Genomic DNA, 23,307 nt, shown 5'->3' with positions numbered 1-23,307 from the left:
AGTCTTTAGCAATACTGCAAAGAGAAGTAACAAGCCTTGAAAGGCCAGTTAAGTAAACCTATATTGCAGAGACATGTCTGCTTTATCTCAGGTCTGATATACATTGTCTTCTGAGCTAAATTTTATATAAAATGTTCTTATGATTTTGTCACATGTCAGATTTGAGTTAGTTAAATCAGTGGATTTTAAGAGGGTGTGAATGTGGTGTAGTGTTTTTGATGTAATCTCCTTTTTGAAGGAGGAGAAAGATTATCTCCACTGTGTTTGAACCTCTTATCCATGGTTCATTGGAAAGGCCGTTGATTTGACAGCACCAACTGTTGTGGGGAAGCTCAACATGATTGGAACGGGCTCTTGCCTGACTTTTTTTTGTCTGTTTGCAGGATTCTGTCTTGCCTGATGGAGCATTTATACACAGAAAAGATGGTAGAGGATTGTGAGCATAGGCTCCTGGAGCTCCAGTATTTTATATCCCGCGATTGGAAGTGAGTACTGTAAAATAAGGTTGAGTCTCATTTTTCTAGATGCCCATATCTAACATGCATATGCATTAGCAATTCCTGGCATACCTGGATAGCTTATTTGTCTTTAAAGGAGACAGAGAACTTTTAAGCAGGCCAGTCCTCCAGGGCATTAATATCTGTCTAGAACAGCAGAAGCAAGAGCTGGTTGGGAAAAGTAAGGGTGATGCCCACTTGAATCGGATACTCATTTAGAAGAAATAATGCAGCCCTACAAAGCCTCTCAAGTTTGAGCTCTGAAGTTCAATGCATATTTAATTAAAACAAGTTTCTGCCTATGCTGAAGGTAAAGGTCGCTTTCTGTGTAGGTGGTGGCTGGTTTTGTCCGCTTTGCGTGCTACAGCATGGGAGTTAAGAAAACCAAGCTACTAAGGATAACAAAGAGCCACTGTCTTAAGAGGTTCTCTGCTTCTTTCTGCCTTGTTTCAAATCCTGTTGGTGTTACTGCCTGTGGAGTGGATGTAATTCCCTTCAGAGCACTGCTTTTTCAAACTCTTTTTTGTATCAAAAGATTGCAGTGCTTTGTTTTAAATATCCCCAGAGCCCCTTGTGTCTGTGTGGATTAAGATGAGTGGGAGGAGGATACGAATTTGGCGTATTTGGTAAACATGATCCATGAGGGAAGAATAAATATTTGGCTCTTCTTCTGAAGAAGACTGAGAGGCAAGGAAGTCAGAGTGCATCAAATGGGGTTGCTGCAAGAAAGGGAATAATTGTTCTCGGTGACTCTAAGGAGTAAGGCAAGATGTCATCGCCTTGAATTGCTGCACAGGGTGTTCAGATCAGACATTGAGAAAATCTGACTCATAGTTGTACCTGCGGGCAGCATCGCCAGTGGTTAAGAGCTGACAGATGCTCTGCAAACCATTTTTTAAAATACAGGAGGTTCGTGGACCACAGAATTTAGGGCTTTGTTACTGTTTTTTAATCATCTTGATAACTGCCTACTTCCCCCCACACCGTTTCCCTTCCAAGGAGGAACCTCGTGGGTTCCTCCTGCCTGTGCMATGTTTCTGGCAGGGAATTAGTTACTTGAGCCAAACTTAGGTGACTGGAAGAGGGAAAACTGAGTAGTTGTGTTTTGCTGGGAGTAAAGATTATTTTAATTCATATTGCAGGCTAGGCAAAACTGGCTCACGTTGTTGTTTAACCGCTGTTCCCTAGAGCTGACTAACAAAAACCTTGTTATTAGACCCATAGAAAGAAGCAGAGAATAGAAGTTTTCATGGTTCTTTTTACTTACTACTCTTATAATTAACTGTGTAACTTTGTCCACAGATCCCATCCGATGTTTGCCTTCTAGAGTGTCATAGCAGTCTCAGGCTTGCATTTCAAAAAGTTGGCAATATCCCTTTTAGGTTTAATGTAATTAAACATCATCTTAATTAGAGCAGTTTTCTTGCATGCAAAAGGCGAGGGATGCTGAGTCTTCAGTTAAATCAGCCCAAATCCAGAGGAGAAGATAATTAATTCAGATTTTTATGAAAGTGACATTTCAAAATGGCAGCGGTACCAAGTACGCATAAGATATTATACAAGCCAAATGGTACGTACCTGCCTTTCTGCTGCTGTAGCACGTCGGGAGGGTGATTTTTTTTTTTTTTTTTTTTTTCCCCTCGTGTGTCAGCAGTTGGCTGGCATGCCGTAGGAGAAAACAAGAGGTGCTTCAAGAGGTGTGGAAGATTTGATTTGTAATTAAAGATCCTAGTATATTTTTGCAAGATTAGGAAGGTAATTTCAAACTGAGTGACAGGCATTTTGCCACCTGCTGGTTCAGTTGGCTAGATGCGGTTGCTAAATGATGTAGCGGTGTGCAAAATTCAGTGGGTTTATCTGCCTTGAAAGCATTTTCAAAATATGAAAACCGTGAAAGGTTTGAGTGCGGAAGGTGCCACGGAAGTTGAAGTGTGAGTGATAACTGTTCTGTTTGCAGGTTGGATACAGTCCTTTACCGCAAGTGTCAGGGAGATGCCTCGCGCCTCTGCCATACCCACGGCTGGAATGAGACTAGCGAGCTGATGCCCCCGGGGGCCGTTTTCTCCTGCTTGTACCGGCACGCGTACCGCACAGAGGAGCAAGGAAGGAGGGTAAGTGCCAGAGTTCAGCTCCCTACTGTTTCACCTGTGGTAGCGGAGTTGAATGTATATTTGGAGGCTGGGCACGCTGTGTTAAACCTTCGAGGACTTGCAAAACCTAGTTGGAAGCATTTGCTGTAGATATTTCTTGTGCGTGTGCCCAGCTCCTCCTTGAGTGTGGCTTTGAAGGCTCCTGTTATCGTTCCAATAAGGCAAAATAGCTGGGTCAGGATGGTGACAATTGCCTGCAACAGAAACTGTGCCGGCAGCCGCTTGTGTGCATCTGCTTAGACACAGCGTAAGCCCTCCCTCTTCTCTTTCCAAAGAGTATATTGATTCCTTGCAGCTAGCCACCTTAGCTGCTTTGCTTTTGAGCAACAAAAGCTTTCAGAGTCCAGCTTTTTTTTTTTTTTTGGCTGATTCTAGTTATGTTTCGATTTGAGTGCAACTTAAGTTTACACTCTTTCTGTTGGTATAAAATATGCTTTCAGTTCATTGTACTGTACTGTTAAATATGCTTATGCTGTCTTTAAGCAAGACAGTGGGGGTCTGCCTTGCTGCCCTGCAGGCTGGAGATCTACCATAACCACATTTGTTTGGTTCAGAGCTTCTCTTTTCAAGTTTGCTGCCCTCTCGTGTCTCTGTCAAAGCACTGAGCCTCCCTTGAAAGCAGCTGGGTCCTTGGTCTCATTTCTTTTGGCATTGTACGCAGCTCCTAGGAGTTGGTGGGATTACACAGTGGACTGGCTTAAAAATTAATTCCTGCAACTTGATGTAAAAGGTCTTCTGTGGCAGAGGTCAACTATCGATTGAAAGCTGCTCTTTTAGGAATAATTTTTTTTTAAAAAGCAGTCTCTTAGTGTGCTGAGTTGACTTTTTAATTTTGTTTTATTTTAGTGCTGACCAAAGAAATCAATAGCCCCCCTGCAAATAATCTATCAGAGAGAGAGAGAAAAGGCTCCTAAATGTATTTTTCTTGTGGAAAGTAGGCTAAGGGAGTAGCCGTCACTTTGAAATCTAGCATTTGAAAGCAAACTCATCAGATTAGATCTGTCCTCTTATTTCCAGTGCTGTCCACAAAGTACTAGATGACTTCCAGTGCTTTGGATTTTTCAAGTATGTGAAGTTTTTAGCTTCTACCAGTGCCTTTTAGGTCTGGCGAGCACCATACTAGTGTCCCTTGATTTTCTACAATTTGTCTCTTTCCTTAGTCTTGACAAACGCTGGCTCCCCTGTGCTGCAGTGGGTATTGCAGAAAGGAAGTTGTAGCTGCACTATATTGCTCGGTACCCTTTTGGTATCGAGAACAACATCAGCTACGTTGACTTTCTTCTCCAGATGTAGTCTGTAGCTTTGAACGAAGGTGGCAGTGCAGCAGTTAGTTTAGGGACCCACTTTGACACCTTATTTAAGAGTAAAATGAAGGTTTAAGAATATAGTTTCCCTTACTGGAGTGAAAGGAGCCTTCCTCCAAACTACAACAACGGAAGTCCAAACTCTTTTAGAGTTTGGGTTGTTTGTCTGGGCACCAGTTTCATGTAACCGATAGGCTCATGTTGAGCAGTACAGGACTTTTTCTGTACTTATTGGGATTGGCGATAGTGGTCTGTGTTCACCTTCAGTAAGTCGCCAGTGAATATTTTGTGTGTGTTGTATGAATTTAGATATGCCATATGCTCAAAGCTCTCTTTCCCTCCTTGCAGCTATCACGAGAGTGCAGAGCAGAAGTCCAGAGAATCCTCCACCAGCGAGCCATGGATGTGAAACTGGATCCGGCCCTCCAGGACAAGTGTATGGTTGACTTAGGGAAATGGTGCAGTGAAAAAACAGAGACGGGACAGGTACGGTGTACAGTAAAACCATTTTGTTTGCAAAACTTACCGGGAGGAAAGGCAAAAGAGGGATGACGGAACATCTTGTAGCTAGCTGGGATCTTTATAGTTGAGAATATATTAAAAATGCATGCGTTTTGAAACATGATCTACACTAGGCTGAAAGATTGCGGTGATATGAAGAAGCTTTGAACCTACAGCATGGTTTCAGTGTATTCAATTGTGTAGTGGAATGAGATGGGGAAAGGGGATAGTTAACACGAAGGACTTTGCTTTAATGAAGCAACCCCACCCCCCTGCCCTGACTCTTATTTGTAATATCCTATTGCAAGTTTGACATTTCCCACGTAAACTTTATCCCATTTCCATCTGGCAAATACTGACATGCTTCCTGTGTTTATAAAGAACTGAACTAACATCTGCTGCTCTTTAACAAAGTTTCAGCAAATGCTTTCATGTTAAATTGCTCTGCCCTAGCATAGCTGCAGGGGCAGAGACATCCAACAGCAGATGCAGTAGAGCGTACACCACTGTCTTTTTGAAGTGTCTATCATAGACTGGTAGTTTGGGTCGTTATCCTTAGGTAAAGGTAATGTCAAAGGCAAACCGTAAGCGGTATTCCAGACATGAAAGCACATTGTGCAACTTTTGAGAGCAAGCTGTAACATCCTAGCCTGACATTCTCGGTCACTACTGTGTATGTATCCACCCCTGTGTGGAACGAAGTAAAACCAGAATAAAATCCCCCAGAACCTAACTAGGGAAACTCAAACTGGCATGTTTGCACTGCTTTTGAAAAATGTGCAACTTGGGGGGGGGGTAATATTTTTGCATTTTTTCATTTGAATAGAAAAAATATGGCYTTGTTCAGAGATGGTATTATGTTCAAATAGAAAAATGCAACATTCCCCATATTCAGAACTGTTTGAATGAACAAATGTTTTGAAGCTACAAAAGAAACTGCTTCAAAACAACCATTTAACTGCTTTCACACAGTACACTATTTTGGGAGGCTGCTGCTTTTAGAGAAATGAAGGATCAGGTCGTTGACAGTGCTCAAGTGCTAATATTCACATTGCTAGGGTGCAGATTTGTGGAATATTGCTTGTAATCCTCAGTTTATCATGTATGTAAAGTTGTAAGACTACTGATCCTCTTCTCCAAAGGATCTTGTACGAAGCAAAGACAGGAAAGAAAATAGTACCAAGTAACTGATTTTAGAGCCTGAACCATGAAAGTGATGCTTTCTAAGGAGGAAGATGAAATGTCTTAATATAATTCATCAGCTCTGAAATTCTCATCAGCTAGTTCAAGACTTTAGACCCTGTTTAAGGCTCTTTGCTGTTCAGATCAACCCAGGTAATAGGATTGTCTGTCAAGATGCTTGATGCACTGATTGTTCTGGGAGTGCCAGCAGAGGGGTGGAATTAAATGAGATTTCTCATTTTACGAAGAGGGGGGCAGCTTCACCTGTGCAACGATATTTCAGGCCCAAATTTTGGATTTGGGCTCTCAGATCGCATACTAAAATGATTGTCTTTATAGGAACTAGAATGCCTTCAGGACCATCTTGATGACTTGGTGTCTGATTGCAGAGACATAGTGGGAAACCTTACTGAGCTGGAGTCTGAGGTGAGCAGTTTTCAGCCTAGGATGAAGGGAAGAATAAAGCATGCCCTGTTAAGCATGCCATTTTGAAAATGCTGGAAAAAACTGAGAGATCAGAGTAGATGCAGAAATGCAGCTCTCTGGGAGGAAGCAGAGGCCAGCCTTTCTATGCTGTACAATTTTAGTTTTCATAGGAGGCTCTTGAAGACAAGTGAACAACAATTGGAGACTGTAAGTGGCAGGAAAAATGCAAGCACAAGCCTAAAAGTGGTGATGGTACTGAAGCTAAAACTTTTTGCACAGATAACCCTGTTATTTTCAGTACAAGTCAAAATATGTTGTGGGGACTTAGTTTTTGGTCTTACCTGCAAGTAGTTTAGTACCATATTGCAACTTCCCTCTCCCTATCCCAAATGTTGTGCAAGAAATCACTTAAGTGCACTGTTAGTTTTTTCACTGAGATCAGCAGCCTCACTTGTTTTAGGAATTTGGGTGTTTTGAGTATCTTGCCCCAAATTGTTCCCTGTATATCTTAAAATTTACCTTGTGCCATAGGGGGCACTTTCTTCCAGTGGTTACAAACATTTGGCTCAGAACTATCATTAATCTTTAACTCCTGCCTAGGTCTAATGTGGTTTCTAGTGCTGTAGTATCAGGTTTGGAGGAGACTGGCTGAATTACCCGAGCAATGAGTTTCTATCTGTGGAGACCAGGTTCTTCCCTTCTTGCATTTGCCACGTTGTTGGCAGAAGCAAACCCTGGATATTTCAGAACTGAAGGGTGAAGCTCTCTGGGTTGCATCTTAAAAGCCCTATAGACTGAGTTGAGTTTAACTTGGATCACAGTTATTCAGAGTCGTTTTCCTTGCGTGCTCTCCGTTCACTGTGAGAAAGAAATATTGCATGTTTTCTGCAGGACATTCAAATTGAAGCCTTGCTGATGAGAGCCTGTGAGCCCATCATCCAGACGTTCTGTCACGTGAGTACTCCACGATAATCTGAATGGTATTGGGAAAGAACGCTGTGTGGAAAAGACTAGAGGTTTTTAATATTTAGTTCCTTAGTGTGCTTCCTCCACTTCAAAAGTATAACCAGAGGTAAAAATCATCACAGAAGTCTATATTAAAAAAAAAAAAAAGTAAATCAAGAATTCTTGGTTCCATGCAGTACTTCCGCTGTTGTGGCGGAGTCCTAGCACAGGAACTAGAATATAAAGGTGCTCTGTAATTTAAAAAGTTGCTCTTCAGAGTGGGTCAGAAATGAAACTTTTTCCTTCCCTCCTGCCCCCAAGCAGTGTGTCTAGCTGCTCCACTTTGTGCTGCTGCTCAGCGTTGCTGATGTAACTTCTTACATTGCTCTAGGATTGAATAGTCAAATAGCAGCGTAGGCACCAAACTCTAATACTTCATGTAAGCATTGACTCTCTGTGCTGTGGTCCCCTGTCTGAATCTAATGTGTACATGTGTCTGAGATGATTCTTTTCTGCACTGTATAAGTATAGGCATGCAAGCACTGGACAGTTAATGGTGTGCGTAAGCTCCCAACAGAGTGGGACTCTCAATTCCACTGCTCTGAATTATTCCCCGGTCACAGAGGACTAAAGGAGTATAAAAATCGTAGCTTGTAGGAGTAGCTTGTTTTTAAGCCTTTCACCCATCCTTCAGGAGGTTGCAGATAACCAGATTGATTCTGGGGACCTGATGGAGTGTCTGATACAGAACAAACACCAGAAGGAAATGAATGAGAAATGTGCAATTGGAGTTACTCATTTTCAGCTGGTAAGTAATGCTTTTTACACTCTCAGCTGAAACTTGTTCTGCTCACTGAGGTGGTTGACAGGAATTAGCTACTTATGAACCCTCTCCTTTTTTTCCCCACTTTGTTAAAGGTGGTCTTCTGAATTCAGATTAACTGTACTTGTGTGCCTGGTCATAAACGGTCACTTCTGGAGATCACTTCTTTTCAGGCCCTGCTTCTTACTGGGGTATGGTAGATAGGGTCCCAGCTTCTTCAGCAGTGCGGTGTCTCCTTTGCTTCCCCACGGATAAGTTGTGGCCAAAAGCATTTGCTGATTTTGTGATTCAACAAGTGTTCTTCTGTGCAGCGCTGATTTTCTTATTTTTATTTTTTATTTTTTTTTCATTTTTTCCTACAGATGACCAAAACTCTTCTCGTTTCTCTTCTCTTGCAGGTTCAAATGAAAGATTTTAGGTTCTCTTACAAGTTTAAAATGGCTTGCAAGGAGGATGTGCTGAAACTTTGCCCCAACATCAAGAAAAAGTATGTAGCACCTGAGCAAACAGCAACCTGATTGTAGAAATACATAATAAAGTTATAGCATTATTTCATGATGAGTCAGGAAACCTTACGTTTCCTCTAAAGACTGATTTTGTGCGTTTTCCTGTAGTGACTGTTCTGCAAATGCTTAAGGTAGAGGCGTTGCCTCCCTCTTTATAAAGGTATTTCTTTTTATCTCTTACAAAAGATCATGTCCTCTTAATTATTATTCTTGCTATGAAAATAGCTAGTTATTACAATTAATGGTCTGCATGCCCCAGGATGTTTTACGCCCTTGCTAGATTCATTGTCTTGTCTTCTAAGATGCAAGTCAGCTGGTCTGGGAAAGGAGAATATCCCGCTTGTTTTAGCAGGCTTGGGCATTTCGGTAGAAGGATTTCTCGTTCAACAGCCTACTCCAATAATGTAAGGCTAAAGTGCACACAGGGTCAATCCTGTTTATGGAGAATAAGACTGTATGTGCATTTTATGATATAAACACCCTTCCCATAATGCAAAGGGTTGTTTGCAACGCCACGTGTGTATCCACCCTTGTGATACATTCTTGAGATTAAGCCTTTTCTAAGGTGTTCATGTGACTTAAGGGCATGTGTCTGCTGATCCAGACTACAATTAGACATCATCAGGTTTAGGGGGTTTCCTTGTGATTCAGTTACTTCACATAGAGCTGTACCCAGGCGAGAAGTAACATTTGACGCACAAAGATTTTATGCTGTGTTTGGATTCCTGGGATCGATTACTTTCTTCTGCAATGTGGTGATCCAACATGCCTGTCTCCTCTCTCCAACTCCCCTCCAAATCTTAGTTGATATAAATGAGGAGTATATGAATAAGAAGCTGTTTTCTCTTCTGCAGGGTGGATGTAGTGATCTGCCTGAGCACAACTGTGCGCAATGATACTTTGCAGGATGCCAAGGAGCACAGGGTATCTTTGAAGTGCCGCAAGCAGCTGCGTGTCGAGGAGCTGGAGATGGTAAGCATGCATGAGACTTTTGATCTGCCTGCTCTTCCAGTGAGGTTTTTCAATTTTAGCTTCCTGTTTTGTCCACCTCAGGGGAAAAAAGGGAAGCTCATTCATAAGATGCATTTAATCTGTTTTTTCCACTGGGAGAAAATCTTCTAACACCACCAGGCTCAGTTGCCTTTCCACGGTGAAAGTAATGATTGTCTGTTTTAATGCCCTAAATATAGTCTCGTGTTTAGTGTTAGAGAGCAGCATGCTATGCTTGCTGACATCCCCAAGTCCTCTAGGAGAATATAAGCTTCATTTTACGCAGTGAGGAAACAAGCACAGATCAATCATGTTGACTCCAGCTGCTGTAAGGTGTTCAGCTAAATAGGAGCATTTGTTCTGCTGGGTGAGGCTGTCTCTCAGCTTCCTGGTGCCAGTATTTGTGGCAATAAACTCACGAGACCTTTGTCCAGTAGATTTTCTTTAAATGTTAATGCTTGACCTTAAGTAGGCCCACCTCTGAGCAGGCAGCACTCTTGCCTTTGCGTGGAGGAATTTGAATGCTAGCCATCACTGAAAGCAGGAGACTTCATTCACATACTTCAGGTCGTACTATGGATGGACAGCTATCAATATGTCCTTTAGCTTTCATCCAAAAAGATTTTAGCTGTCTTAGACCTTTGAGTTAATGGAAAGTGGTGCCCTTTTAGGAGGCGTAGTGGGAACAACTTGCCAGTTCTAGAATTTTGTTGAAATGGAGAACCCTTTCTGTTGTGTAAAAAGCCAACTGATCCGTTGCGTGGATTTGCAAAGTAGATGTCCCACTAACACCATTTCTTACCCTCAAGACCCTTAAATTCAAAGACACTGATCTGCCTGTTGTGATAGTTACTTGCTTTTTGTGAACAGAGAGTTCTAGTTAATAGAATAACAAGGTAAAATAGTAGGGTTTTTTGTATCCTAATTAAAAGTTTGTGTTGTAATTTGTCCTGCAGACTGAGGATATCAGACTTGAACCAGAACTGTATGAGGCTTGTAAAAGTGACATCAAGAATTACTGCCAAAACGTAGCCTATGGCAATGCTCAGGTAATGGATCTTTATTAACAATTTACAGTTTAATTTGTACTTTCATTTTGGAAAAAATTTTGAACACTTTTGTCTCTGTGAATGCAGCTTTGGATTTTCATTTTAAGATGTCACTAAAACCTTTTGTCAGTGTCTTGGCGCTTTTAAAGGGTTTTCACTCGTTCACAAGCAATGTAATGAGTGAAGGTAATGCCGTGAGTAAGGCATTCCTTAGTTAACATTGGTTCTAAACTATTAGCTGCTAGTTACTGCAAAGATTGTTAAAGAAATTTTAGCTACAGTGCCTGCAAAATGAGGTTTGGGGTGTGGGGAGTAGGTCCAGGTGACCCTCTTCATCTCAATAAATCCCTCTGTGAGAAGAGGTGAGCTTAAAACAAGTGCTAGAAATCAGCACTGGTAGTGACTTTTTTTTGATAAGATCTAGGCATTGGAGACTTTAACAACTGCCATTAAGGGAGCACAGTAGTGTTTTTGACTAGCATATGATAGAATCATATGAACAATACATCTGTCTTGGTTGTAATACTGTGTTCTAGATTATTGAATGCTTGAAGGAAATCAAGAAGCAGTTGAGTACCCGGTGCCACCAGAAGGTGTTTAAACTGCAGGAGACAGAGATGATGGATCCAGAACTGGACTACACGCTCATGAGAGTCTGCAAGCAGATGATCAAGGTGATGGTAGTGTGCTGACTTAAGAGGGTGAGGTTGGGTTATCAGAGTGTATTGGTGTTGTATCTTAAACTATCAGTTTTGAACTTCCCATAACGACTCATTCCAAAATTGCTGTGCTGTTTTGGAATACAATTGCCTTTATGCAAAATAACCAGATTCTTAACTCTGAATCAGGTTGAGGTTTCTCTAGGGCACTTCTCTCTCAACTTTGCTTCCTCCAAATACCCGTCTGATTAAAGCCTGCGCGCAAACATATTTGTCTCCCTAAGTGCCAGAAGCATTAGTCTGGTGTGCTGAGGCTTCTCATACAGCTTTGATCCAATCAGTCCTCTTGCTACAGTGGACTGGCCTTTAGCAAAGGTGGAGAAGTTACCATGATTACAGAGGGGAGTAACCTCTTAAGTTCACTGTTGACCTGGTGCAGGCTTTCATCAAACTGATAGAGTAGGCAAAATCATGCCAAAACTTTGATACTTAAGATAAGAAATGCTGGCTTAAAGTGGTGCCATGTGAAAAACAGCTGTGAATGTTAATACAAAACACTTCTGCATAGTAGCTGGAACTACAAGCCCTGAAACACTACTATGTATGTGTGTGCTCTGTACAGTACTTTGAATCCTTCTTGTGGCTGAAGCATAATATCTTGAGAGTTTATGGCTCTCCGAAACAGGTTTATGCTTTTAAAAGAAGACTTATAACATCATCAAAGATAGTATTATCAATACAGCAGCTCTATCTTACAACCACAGAATTAATTTCTAACAGAAGGAACAAGTGACTTAGTCCAAATTTTTGGTAAGCTAACTCACTTTTGACTCTGATTTAGGACAGGAATGGACAAATTAGTGTCAGTGAGTTGTTCGCAGCTCTCTGGTGCTACATGGTCTTACCTTGTCCTGAGCGTTACCCATGAAGTATTTACCTGTCACTTTGTCCATCCAGCTGTTATGGAGAACAGCAGTATATGGAGTTACCAGGTTCCCGTTTTAATTTCTAAAATAAAGGGGATTGAAAGCAGTAGTGTATGAGATCTGGTTTGATACGGGTTTCTCAAAGACGTGGTAACTTATGAATGGAAAATAAAGGCAAATTGCTTTTGGTACTGCCAATGCAAGCTGCAGCCTAGAACCTTAGCTAGTTAAGACTGTACTGCTCAGCTCACACTCCATAAATACGGATGTTCAAGTCCACAGTGAGTTTAGAGAACGTCACTGTTATTACTAATAAGAGGTGCTGGGGCTAGGGAGAATTGAATTCTCTCTACCTCCAGGTTAGGTGTGTGGATATTCTCTTCCATGAATGTGATGTTTTAAATGCTTAGTGCTGAAACTTGATCTTTTTTTGTAGCGATTTTGCCCAGAGGCAGACTCAAAAAACATGTTGCAGTGTTTAAAACAGAATAAGAACAGCGAAGTGATGGATCCTAAATGCAAGCAAATGATTACCAAGCGCCAGATTACACAGAACACAGGTATTCCTTTCTTGTGGGGAGGAAAATAAAGAAATTAACTGCTTGCCTGAGTTGATGGGTGATCTGCATGACTGGAGGACTATTCCCTTCATTTTATTCTTTTTCACAATTGTCAGCGCGCATGCTTCGCTGCTTCAGCCTCGTTGTTGAGAGCCAGCATGCATTACATTTACTCCTCTGAAGCACTTATTGCAAGTTAAAATTCTCCTGTGAAAAATTACTAGTTTTTTCCCCCCAAAACAGTAGTTCTGGGAGATGCTTCTGTCAAAGCTCTTTTGGAGTGTTATGCTCTATCTGAAGAGATGAAGTTCTCTTGTGTTCTCTTGGTTAGATTACCGCTTAAATCCAGTGCTCCGGAAGGCCTGCAAAGCAGACATACCCAAATTTTGCCAAAATATCCTGAGTAGAGCCAAGGATGATACGGAGTTAGAGGGGCAAGTCATCTCGTGCCTGAAGTTGAAATACGCAGACCAGGTGAGTAGAGATGATGCACGTAAATAGGGACTGTGCAGGAATGTGCTGAACAACGCTCATTGAATACCAGATGAAACTTGGACTTGTGGTGTGTTCAACCTATGTAACGTACTGTACCTAAATGAGTTTTTATGCTGCTGTGCAGTTACTACAAACTACACAGATTAAAATGCAAGGTGATTGATTTATGAAAAGAAAGCTCATGGAGTGGGTTAATGACTTTCTCCGCTTAATAGCGTCTCTCTCCAGACTGTGAGGACCAAATCCGAGTGATAATCCAGGAATCAGCTCTTGATTATCGGCTGGATCCCCAGCTTCAGATGCATTGTTCTGAAGAGGTAGGAGGAATAACTCCCCAGCTGCTTGTTTAGGATGAAAACTCTTCATAGGAGCTTGGAATTGAGAAGTTTTGTCATGAAACAGATTTAGTGTTTCTTAAGACATGAACTCTCCTAATACAAAACAAAAAAAATTTCAGCTGCTTCTAGCTAGTCAGGTTCTCTGCTTGTGACTTTTGCCTAGTGTGTGAGAATTGCACGTTCCTGTACAGTGCTAGTATGAAGTAAAATTTAGCTTCTGGCATCTCATCAGTACTTATGACCATGGAAATATATTGCATTGCTGTTGTGAGCAGTCAGTTGTTGTTCTCTGGCCTTGTCAATCTTAACTGGAATACAGTCAAATTTTGAGCTCTTACTTTTAATAGCATAATAATCCATGTCTCAAGTATTGCTTATTTCATGTCTTAACAGTATTTCTTGATTTTGGGTTAAGAAGAGAAGAATATGTGTATTGAATGAGCCAGGCTGGATTTCCTGTGATGGATTAATGTGTTGAGATGCAAATGTGTTGAAAGGCAGAATGATTGTTGCGTACTATTTATTAATGTTAAAATACTTTTTTCAAAATAGATTTCCAACTTGTGTGCAGAAGAAGCAGCAGCTCAGGAGCAGACTGGGCAGGTGGAAGAATGTCTGAAAGTGAATCTGCTGAAAATAAAAACTGAAATGTGCAAGAAGGTAAAGGAATTAAATTGAACATGCCCTAAAAGGCATCCCATCCCTGCAGAAGTCAGTGTTCTTAAGTATTTTTCCAGATCGTACCCCAGGCCATGTTCTAGCTAGTGTGAAGCCAAAGCTCTGCAGATTTCTTTGCCCATCTCAATTCTGGCCTGCAGCAATTCATTTCAATTTCAATTTGCCAGTGAAAATTGTTCCTACAATGCAGTATACTTTCCTGTTCCAGAACTTGGATCCTTTCTTGATTATGGTTGCCAAAGCTTCTTGTTACTAATCTGTTTGCTGCCGCTGTGTCAGTTAAGCAAGCTTCCTGAATGCTGAATATGGCCTAGGCACTGGCTGTGATTGAGTCGTGTGAACTGCCCCCACAGCTGTAGCATTTGTTTCAATTCTAACTGAAGTAGCTCTGGTATATTGAGCTTGAGTTTTATGTTAATATGGGTATTTAGTGAACTAAACTATGCTCACGCTTATAAAGCAGGACATTTAATCCAGCCTAAACCAGCATTTGTGCTCACATCTAGTAATGGTATTGTTTTTCTGTGATCATGGATTAAGAGATGATCCACCTTTCAGAAACATTGAGCCGTATGATCTGTGGTGTTTTGTTCTCCCTCCTTTCTTGTGATGCACCTGTAATTTTTCCTTCCCCAGGAAGTGCTCAACATGCTGAAAGAAAGCAAAGCAGATATATTTGTTGACCCAGTGCTTCACACAGCCTGTGCTCTAGACATCAAACACCACTGTGCTGCCATTCCACCAGGAAGAGGACGCCGTAAGTGTTTATGCTTTATGCATACAGCCTGTTTGTCCTGAAGGCCTTAAGCTGCATTCTCTTACCAGCATTATCTTAAGTACCAGATATTTCTGCCAGTCCTTTGCGGTAGTGAGGTGGAACTGCTCCAGAGGTGGTAGATGCCCTTGTTCAAGTCATGGCACCAGAAGCCTTGTCAAGAAGTGTTCTAGTTCTCCCTCGTGTCCAAGGCAGGAAGCAATTCTTCAATGCTAATATAATATCCTTGCAGCCTTATCTGCAAATTTAATAAGTATATGTTATGTTCCATCATTCATGTGATTATTGAAAATAGTGCATGATGCCAAATCTATAACCCTTCTGTAAAATCGCTGCTCAGTAAATCCTTCCATTGAAAAATGAGCTCTTAAGTACATGGACTGAATTTTTCAATGATGTTTATCTCCACCCTATATCAACTTCGTATAGGATACAGCTCCCAGGCTTGCTTACGATAGTGTTATATCAGACTGTATCAAAAGCTTTACTGGAACTAAGTTTTTCCTCTTACAGAAACAAATCAGGCTGGTTTCACAAGATCCATTCTTGGCAAATCCCTCTTGGTACTTCTTTGTGTCAGTAATTGTTCCTAGTTTGCTTTTTTGTTTCAGTGTTTTTGATGGATAAAATTAAGCCCTGAAGTCTTTTGATCCTCCTTTTTTCCTCCTCTGCTTAAAGATGCATGTTTTTTCTTCTCTAGTCTGCCAGAAGATAGGCAATCTTTCCTACGTTTCCTAAGTTCACATAGCTGCTGAAATGGTTGATGAAATCTCAAAGCCTTCAAGTCCTCTAAGACAGAGTGCAGCAGGTTCAGGCCACTTGAAACTTTTATCTAAATATTTCCTAACCTGTTTCTTTCCTGTTTGGGGTCAAGCTCTTGCCCTTTGTTACTGCTGTTGTATTAGCTAGCTGGCTAGTATATATGGCTGTTTAAGAAAAGCTAGTGCAAAAAAAATTTTAAACATGTCTATTTTCTTGAATGTGTATGTCACTTGAAATAGCAGGCCAAGTATTTTCCTGGTCATTATCTTTCTTTTATGGTGGTTATTGAATGCCTTTCTGAAATTCTGCATATCCTTTGTTTTGTCTTAATTCTTTTGATGTGTGTTCTGGTGTGTTTGCACTGAAGATATGCAGAAGTCCAGCTTAAAGAGGGATCTGCCACTGAGTGTTTGAACTAACAATTGTGTTTAAAAATCTGGGGTTAATTTAAAGTTTAAAGCCTGTTTGCCTTCTATGAACGAAGTAACTCTTCATTGTAAAGCAGAAAGCATCCAATTAGGGATTATTCAAGTAAGGCAGCATAAGTATAAAGGGGACACAAAACGTCAGTGTCTCGTTTGAACTTCTAACAGAGTTTATGAATTAGCCAAGTAGGTCTGTAGGCACCCAGTACACTGTAATACCATTTCCTCTGCGCAGAACTCTGAGAATGCAGGAAGCGAAATCTTCCCAAAACATTGTTAACTAAGAAAAACGCTTAACAATCCTAAGCAGATTTATTGCGTTTTTTTCCTGAATTTGATCTTAGTTCTTGTTAAAGGGTAGTAGCACAGAATTTGGAGGACAGCTCAATAAAGGTTCAGATTTATAAAACTTAATCTCATATAAATCACATGAACTACATCTTGGATATATAACGTCAATCCTTTATCTTTAGAAGTCAAAATTCCTTGCCTCTCAGAACACATTAATCATAAATCTTTGCTGAATTGCTAGCTTCAAGAGTAAAATAGGGTTTTGTAGACTCTTTATCAGATTAGCTAGTCTGTTTAAAAAGCTGTGTAACTGTCAGTCTTGAATTGGAACGTCCCTTTCTAGCAGCCTCCTCTTAGCATACCACTGAAGCCACTGTTTCCAGTTTGTAATACTATCTTCTACACGTTACAGAAATGTCATGCTTAATGGAAGCTCTGGAAGATAAGCGTGTGAGGTTGCAGCCTGAATGCAAGAAACGCCTTAATGATCGTATTGAAATGTGGAGCTATGCCGCAAAGGTGAATACGTAAAGCATTTCAGTAAACCACCTCATTTTTTGGCATTGATTCTTTCATTAAACTGATGTGTTGTAAACTGCTTATTAAAAGCCTGAGCTCCTGAGCTGTAGTGAAATTCATGTGTCTTTGAATGAAGTACAGCGTTGAGTTTAATCCAGAAATGTGAAATCAGGCCTCCTTCTTTACTTATTTATATATTTTTTTTTCCTCAGTGTCTGGGATGCATCCTCAACGGTGCAGAATTAAATCGTCTTCTGGACATGCAGGGCTTGATCTCCTGTAGAGAATGTCTAGGGCAATGAGTGGGATCACCAGAACTTCCTATTATAAAACTGTTTCCTGAGCAGTTGTTCATTTAGATGAATCATTCCAGGCCTGCTTGTTTGTGGTTCAGGGCAAGTCTGACTGTGGGAGGAGGCAATAGCAGTAGCAGAGATTAAAACTCATAAATGACCTGTCTGAGAGTCGCATGCAAAGCACAGTTCTTTGGCTCATTTATTCTCTTCTCCCCCCCTAGGTTGCCCCAGCAGAAGGCTTTTCTGACCTTGCCATGCAAGTTATGACCTCTCCGTCCAAGAATTATATATTGTCTGTGATCACGGTGGGCATCTGTGTACTCTTCCTGATCGGCCTGATGTGTGGACGCATCACCAAGCGGGTGACAAGAGAGCTCAAGGACAGGTAGAGCCTGGATTGCCTGCTGAAGAAATGCCTGCCCAGTGCCCAGTTTTGTACAGCCCTCCTCTGTATAGTCTACCCACCCCCTCTTGTGAGAGGAGAATAAAAAAAAAAAAATTAGAACAGCAGCAGGTGTTGGCTCAATTTTCCCATCCTGGATCTCATCCACGGCATCTTCATCCTATGAAAGTTTGTGTGCAACATTGGCAGCCCAGCCAGCAGCTTTCGTTACCCCTTTGTTAGCAGACTCTCGTTTACCTGCCTGTAGACAAGTCTCTATTGTACTGTTGGAACTGCCTTCACTCTCCAAATCAGACTGACATGACCTGCAGCTCAAGCAGTTTTTAAGTAAATTTTTAAAGAAAGACATATATCTGCATACCAACTGTATGACTTAGGTAATGGTTCATACTGAAATATAGTCATCCTCTGTGGCTGGGTGAAATTGAGGCAGGAAATTAAAGGGTAAATTGCATCTTACACCACAGTTGGCCTTGTTTTGGACATCTTGCTCATCTTATGTAAAGCATCTTCAGAGCATAGTCTTGGACAACCTAAGGACACCAGTCACTGGTGTTATCTTCTAGTGAATATCCTGCTTTTGTTACTGTGGATTTTTTTGGCTGAAAAGATGTCCTCCCTTTCTTCCTCTACCACTTGCAAGATAGAATAAAATATTGACCAGGATCAAATACCATGTGAGCTGTACAGCTTGTATTTCAGTAGATTAAAGACATGGTGTAGACACAAGGCATATAGAGCCTGTCAGTAGTGTACAGTGCTGCTGTCAGTGGGCCTTAAGTGCCCTGACCAGTTACTCAGTCAACGTTATCAGTGATGATGCGCAAAAATTGTAACACTCCATTTATTTTACTTTGCTGCTGCTGAGCTATTACCCTTCTGAATTAATTGTCTACAGATGGTATTGACGTACTGGCGATAACGTGCTTTGCCAGTGACGTGGGATGCGATTGAACACTCAACATCTCTCAACTGTAAAATGGTTGCTTGGGGTTAGTGCAGTGGTTTGTAACTGACCTGTCCGGGTCTTAATTGCTTGAACTGAAGCACTGAAGAGTATTTTTAGTTTCCACAAGTACAGTTGATTAATGATAGAAATTGGCATTTCCTGGGATGTAGGACACAGGTGCTGGTCCAGGATACCAAGCAGGAGAGGAGGAGGGATGATAGTGTTGCACGAAGGGCAGAAGTGTCTGGATCTTCAAGGGAAATAGCTTTCATGTTGTTACCACCAGTGTGCACACTTAGGCTATATATAGTTACACTTCCAGAACCTGATACTCATACCTGAAAGCCCAAAGAAGGTGTCTTGTAAAAGCTACACCTTTAGTTGTGAAAGCTACTTACCACCATCTTTGTTCCCCAAATACAAGGAGAGGAGGTCATAGGCCACGTGCTGTGGTTGAAACCTGAAGAGTTAGGTTGAGTGTGTTGCTGAAACCTAGAAGTGACTGCATGAGAGTCAACATGTACAATAGGATGTATTTTATTAGCCTTTTAGATATGCTCACCTGTGTGTGCTGCAGTAAAAATCATGTGCCTAAAACTGTCCACCTTAGGCTGAAGCTTGAACCATAACTTTATTTTCCCACTTAGTGCACTGCTAGGGAAGATCTGACATTTCCAATCCTCTGCACTGTTCTCTAGGGGAGCAGTGGAGATGATCTGAGGCACTTTGGATGTGGACCAGCTGATTTTAATGATGCTGTGAGTACAGAATGACGTGCATACAAAATACTGTGATGGCTTTTGCTGCCTTTATGAAGTGCTAGAAAGGTGTACAAAGTTGTTTGCAAACGTGTCTTTGTTGTCCCACTCTGAGGATGGACAGCAAACAATTAGTGATGTAGTCGTAGACTTACACTGGTAGTCTTTCATGAGCTCTTCTGTTTTTAAGTCAAAGTATTATGAACACAAGGCAAGCAATAGAGAAAGTCTGAGCAATGAAGATTCAACAGAGAACTGGTGCGTATGATAGGGTTCCAGTTAAGTGGTAAGTAGAAAAGAAATCAAGCCTCAGTTCCTTCTCTCACCCCTGTTCCCTGGTGCTAATGCAGGTTAACTGGTTCTCTGTAAACATGAACTGGAAAGAAGAGGAATGGTTGATCACGTCTCTTGAGGTAGCACAGGTGTATAACACACTCAGATATTAGTTTGGCAGTTATAAAAGTCTGAAATGCGCTGAAATGAATTACTACCGGAGAGATGGGGAGTGTGTTTGCAGAGCTGCAGGGAAGGGAAATGGAATCGGTGCTCACAGTCTTGCTTGCTTGGCACAAGTACTGCTTTCTGAATGTCTGTCAGGCATAATTAGCTTGCTCTTCGGAGGGGGAGGGTTTAACTTGTGACTTTGGAGGAGGCATGTTGTAACCTGATTAGCCTGAAAAGCCTGGTTAGGTGGTGTATTGTCTAGAAATAGCATTTTGCCATAAATGCCAAATGGCACTGCAGTGAAGCATTGCAGGTTTGTAGCCGTAGTTCTGAATGTAATCCCTGTTTAGGCTCTGAAAGTAACCGCTGTCTTTACTTTCCAAAATAAGGCCCCTGGTTATTTGCTTTTGAATTTGGAGAAGGTTAAGATATAGGAAGCAAGTTTCCTGTATTTTTGTTGGTTTTGGAGGCAGTGCACTGATGTATTTTGGCATGACACTTAAATGTTCGTCAGACAGGAGTAAGAACAGTGCCCTAAATGGTTTAGAGTCTATGTTATTCCCTGGAATGTGTGGCTACTTCTAGCCAGCACATGCAAGCCCATGCACTCATGTTCTTTAAAGCAGTGTTCTCGGTCCTTAACTGCCTGCAGTCACAATCCCTCCTGGGTGACTTATTGCCGAGACTTTCGTCTTAGCTGGGCACCTGTACTGCTAAGAAGATTGCTTAACAGAGTTTCACCCCAATGGAACAAGCGACAGACAGCACCGGTGCCTGGAGAGCTGCGTTAGGAGGCTCCAGGCTGCAGTGTTCCTTACTGTCAGTAGGTTCACCTGGGAATTTGGTTTCACTGTGAGCGCTTGGTGATAGTGTTATGGGTATGCATCAGGAGGCCCACAAAGCAAAAGGTAGAATACTAAAATTTCTGCGTGATTCCCTCAAATGCCTTTTGTTTGCCACAGGGACAAAGCTTTTAAAGCTATGACCCTGGTCAAAGGGGCCTCCTAACACTGCTAAAGACCAAGTATGCTTTTTTAGTGACTAGAAACCTACCAATCCCAGTCTTGAAATGTTTTCCTACTTTTCACGTATACCTAAACATCTAGAGGCCTCAAAAGCACAAAAAACCCTTGCACAAATGCTCTTCCAAAAATAACCTGTTTGTGCTGTTGCCAACACAACATCTTGCCTGCAGGCAACCACTTTCCATTGCAGAGAAAGAAATACATGGTGGTAAGAAACATTGCTGTCGCCTCTAATTTAAGGAAGCCTTTTTAACTTTCATGATCTAATTGAGAGCACTAGAAATGCCTGTGTCAGCCAAGAGTTGGAGCAAAACTTCTGGTCCTCCTTCCTTATGACCCTCACCTCTTAGTGGAGAAGGCTGCGTTCCACCATGTACTGCATAAGTCTCTCTCCTTGTCATAGCAACACCTTCTGTCTGAGAGCTTATTCTAGATTTGGTTACGCTGATGCTCCTGGAGATATAGGGAAAGGGTAGATGACTGATAACCAGCATGGCATGCAGCTCTCCTTCTCCCTCCTGCTGCAAGGGCTAATAAGTTAGCTTGCGTTTCCCAATTGACAGCATGTGTTTAGATGACATGGGTAAGGGGGATTGTGCATCATGCACACCTCTACTTCACTCTGGCTAGCCCATTAGTGTTCATTCTTGTTGACTTTAAGAAAAAAACTTATTTATTGTTTATCTAGTGGGTCAAATCAAGTCCTTTGGCTTTGTTCTGACTTTGGATTCCCCTTGCCTTGCTTTTGTCATTTGGGCTGTTGTAACTGATGTGGATAGGAACAATATTTCTTACACTTCGTGTAATGTCCAGCTAGTCTGCAAGTTGAGTACCCATGTGTCTGTGTCGCTGAAGAGGGTCTGAAAAGCCCTCTTGAAGTTCAAATAATTCTCTAACAAAATCATTTAAGCATTTCGCCCTGAATCTGACATTTAAAAATCCATGCAAATACAATCATCTTGCTCTGAAAGAATCCACAGTAAGCATATTGTGCGCAAATAGCGGAGAGGACTCTGACACAGCAGTCTTCAAGTCTCAGTACAGAAACTTATTGTGTGTGGGTACAGTAGGGAAGAAAATGTGATAGGCCAGAGAGATCACTTGAATCTGATGTGGTAGAAGTGTGTTCAAGGTGGATGGTGACTTCTGTTAAAACACAACTTTATTATTTAGTTGAAAGAAGATCGTAGTGCTTTTTTACTTCACCAGCTTTGATTTACAAAGGTAGTTTTGAGGGGGTGTGCGAGTCCATGAGTGTGGTACAAGATCAGAGCATTTCATCTAACACTTCTGTCCCCATTAAAATAGCTCTGTGGACTCCCAACTGCTTTAGTGTTGGTTTGTACAAAATTACATTATTGCATACGGTTTTTAGCCTCTTAAGGGCAGCTCCCAGGTACTGATCTTTGCGCAGGCTTTCCACGTTGAGGCCAGAACTGACGCTAATGAGCCACTGCAGCAGGGTGCGTGCAGATAGCCGGGACCCCACTCGCAGCGAGGGCTCGGCTCACCCCGACGGGAGGGAACGCGGACTCGCTTGGCACAGCTGTTCCTCCCCGATCCTGGTAGCGTTTTGCATCGCGTCTGCTGCGTAGAGCCCCTGAGGGTTACCTGCAGGGCTCACCTTAGGGGCAGGGAATATCTTGCCACTCTGGCTGGCGGCAAGCAGCTGCCACTGCCTCTTTGCAGAAACCTCGCAGTTGGGTTTTTCCTGGGTGGGTGGTTGCACTCGAAACCCACCCCATTGCCCCAGTGAATTTACCGAATAAAAGCACGTGTGTAGCTGGCAGCCTGGAAAATACAAAAACAGGGGAAAAGGGAAAGGCGTGACTTTTGCCCTTAGATTATGCTTTGACACTTGTGCTGAACGGATGCGATCAGAAACTGTGACTAATGTTTTGTGTTGGACTGAAGAAAAAAAAATACCAGAGAAAGTAGAAATGTTTGTTTGTAGGGGAGGGTAAGAGGGGGATAATACAGGTACACTTAGTGATCTGTGACTAGTACGTAGGGATGGTATCGCGAGCCTCCCCAGATAGTGTACAAACGAGACCCAACAAATTCATATTGTACAGCAAAAGCTGTTTTGAACTTAGTCTTTCTTTTTTTTTTCAAATGTGACATTAACGAGACTTTTTTGTAAATTGTTTTCCTTTCTGTGTATAAAATCCTGGCCGTTTCTTGTTTTTACATGTTCATGCTGTGTAATTTTGAGATGTTACTGAGATTCTGAACATAATGTGCATTTTTTTCTGTACAGATGAAATGGGAGAATTTAATAAAAAGAGTCTGCAGGTTTTTACTTGTTGTTTTGGGAGTTTTTTTACCAGTCATTGCCGCGAAGCCTGCTCCCTCTCGCTCTCGGTTTGACTTTCACTTGTTAATYGTGCCATGTTTTAACGGTGAAAAGCCTCCGGCCTCGCTAACGGCGCCTCAGGGCGGGGGGCGGGGCTTCCCCCYTCGCCGGTAACAAGCGCGCGGGGGGAGCGGTGGCGGGCTCGGATTGGCGCGTGCGCGGTGACGCAGCGCGCAGGGCGGTTGTCGCGCCCCGTGTGGCGGCCGTAAAGCGCGGAAGGTCAGTCAGGCCTCCCCCGCCCCCAGGTGAGCCGCCGCCGCCCCCGGCCCGCCCGG

General features: G+C 42.0%; 2 protein-coding genes across 7 annotated transcripts in view; both read left to right on the top strand.

Annotated features, from left to right (window-relative positions):
• The window catches only part of GLG1 (golgi glycoprotein 1), a 48,651-nt gene extending 25,673 nt beyond the window's left edge, over window positions 1-22,978 (top strand). The window contains exons 9-25 of the mRNA XM_026088589.1: window positions 384-485; window positions 2,455-2,608; window positions 4,300-4,437; window positions 5,974-6,060; window positions 6,952-7,014; window positions 7,700-7,813; window positions 8,227-8,315; window positions 9,189-9,306; window positions 10,281-10,373; window positions 10,910-11,047; window positions 12,395-12,518; window positions 12,850-12,992; window positions 13,229-13,330; window positions 13,904-14,011; window positions 14,666-14,786; window positions 16,695-16,801; window positions 17,319-22,978. Coding sequence (XP_025944374.1) covers window positions 384-485; window positions 2,455-2,608; window positions 4,300-4,437; window positions 5,974-6,060; window positions 6,952-7,014; window positions 7,700-7,813; window positions 8,227-8,315; window positions 9,189-9,306; window positions 10,281-10,373; window positions 10,910-11,047; window positions 12,395-12,518; window positions 12,850-12,992; window positions 13,229-13,330; window positions 13,904-14,011; window positions 14,666-14,786; window positions 16,695-16,801; window positions 17,319-17,486 — 1,969 coding nt within the window. The 3' untranslated portion in view covers window positions 17,487-22,978. The remainder of the gene's footprint in view (window positions 1-383; window positions 486-2,454; window positions 2,609-4,299; window positions 4,438-5,973; window positions 6,061-6,951; window positions 7,015-7,699; window positions 7,814-8,226; window positions 8,316-9,188; window positions 9,307-10,280; window positions 10,374-10,909; window positions 11,048-12,394; window positions 12,519-12,849; window positions 12,993-13,228; window positions 13,331-13,903; window positions 14,012-14,665; window positions 14,787-16,694; window positions 16,802-17,318) is intronic.
• Window positions 22,979-23,209: 231 nt separating this feature from the next.
• PDPR (pyruvate dehydrogenase phosphatase regulatory subunit) overlaps window positions 23,210-23,307 on the top strand; it is a 34,996-nt gene continuing 34,898 nt past the window's right edge. For all 6 annotated transcript variants that reach the window (XR_003257202.1, XR_003257201.1, XR_003257203.1 and 3 more), the window contains exon 1: window positions 23,210-23,277. The gene's annotated coding sequence lies outside the window, so the exon portion shown is untranslated. The remainder of the gene's footprint in view (window positions 23,278-23,307) is intronic.

This window comes from Apteryx rowi, unplaced genomic scaffold (assembly GCF_003343035.1).
Source record: "Apteryx rowi isolate R43461 unplaced genomic scaffold, aptRow1 scaffold_776, whole genome shotgun sequence".
NCBI classification, from domain to species: Eukaryota; Metazoa; Chordata; class Aves; order Apterygiformes; family Apterygidae; genus Apteryx; species Apteryx rowi.
This window is presented reverse-complemented; position numbering and strand designations above follow the sequence as displayed.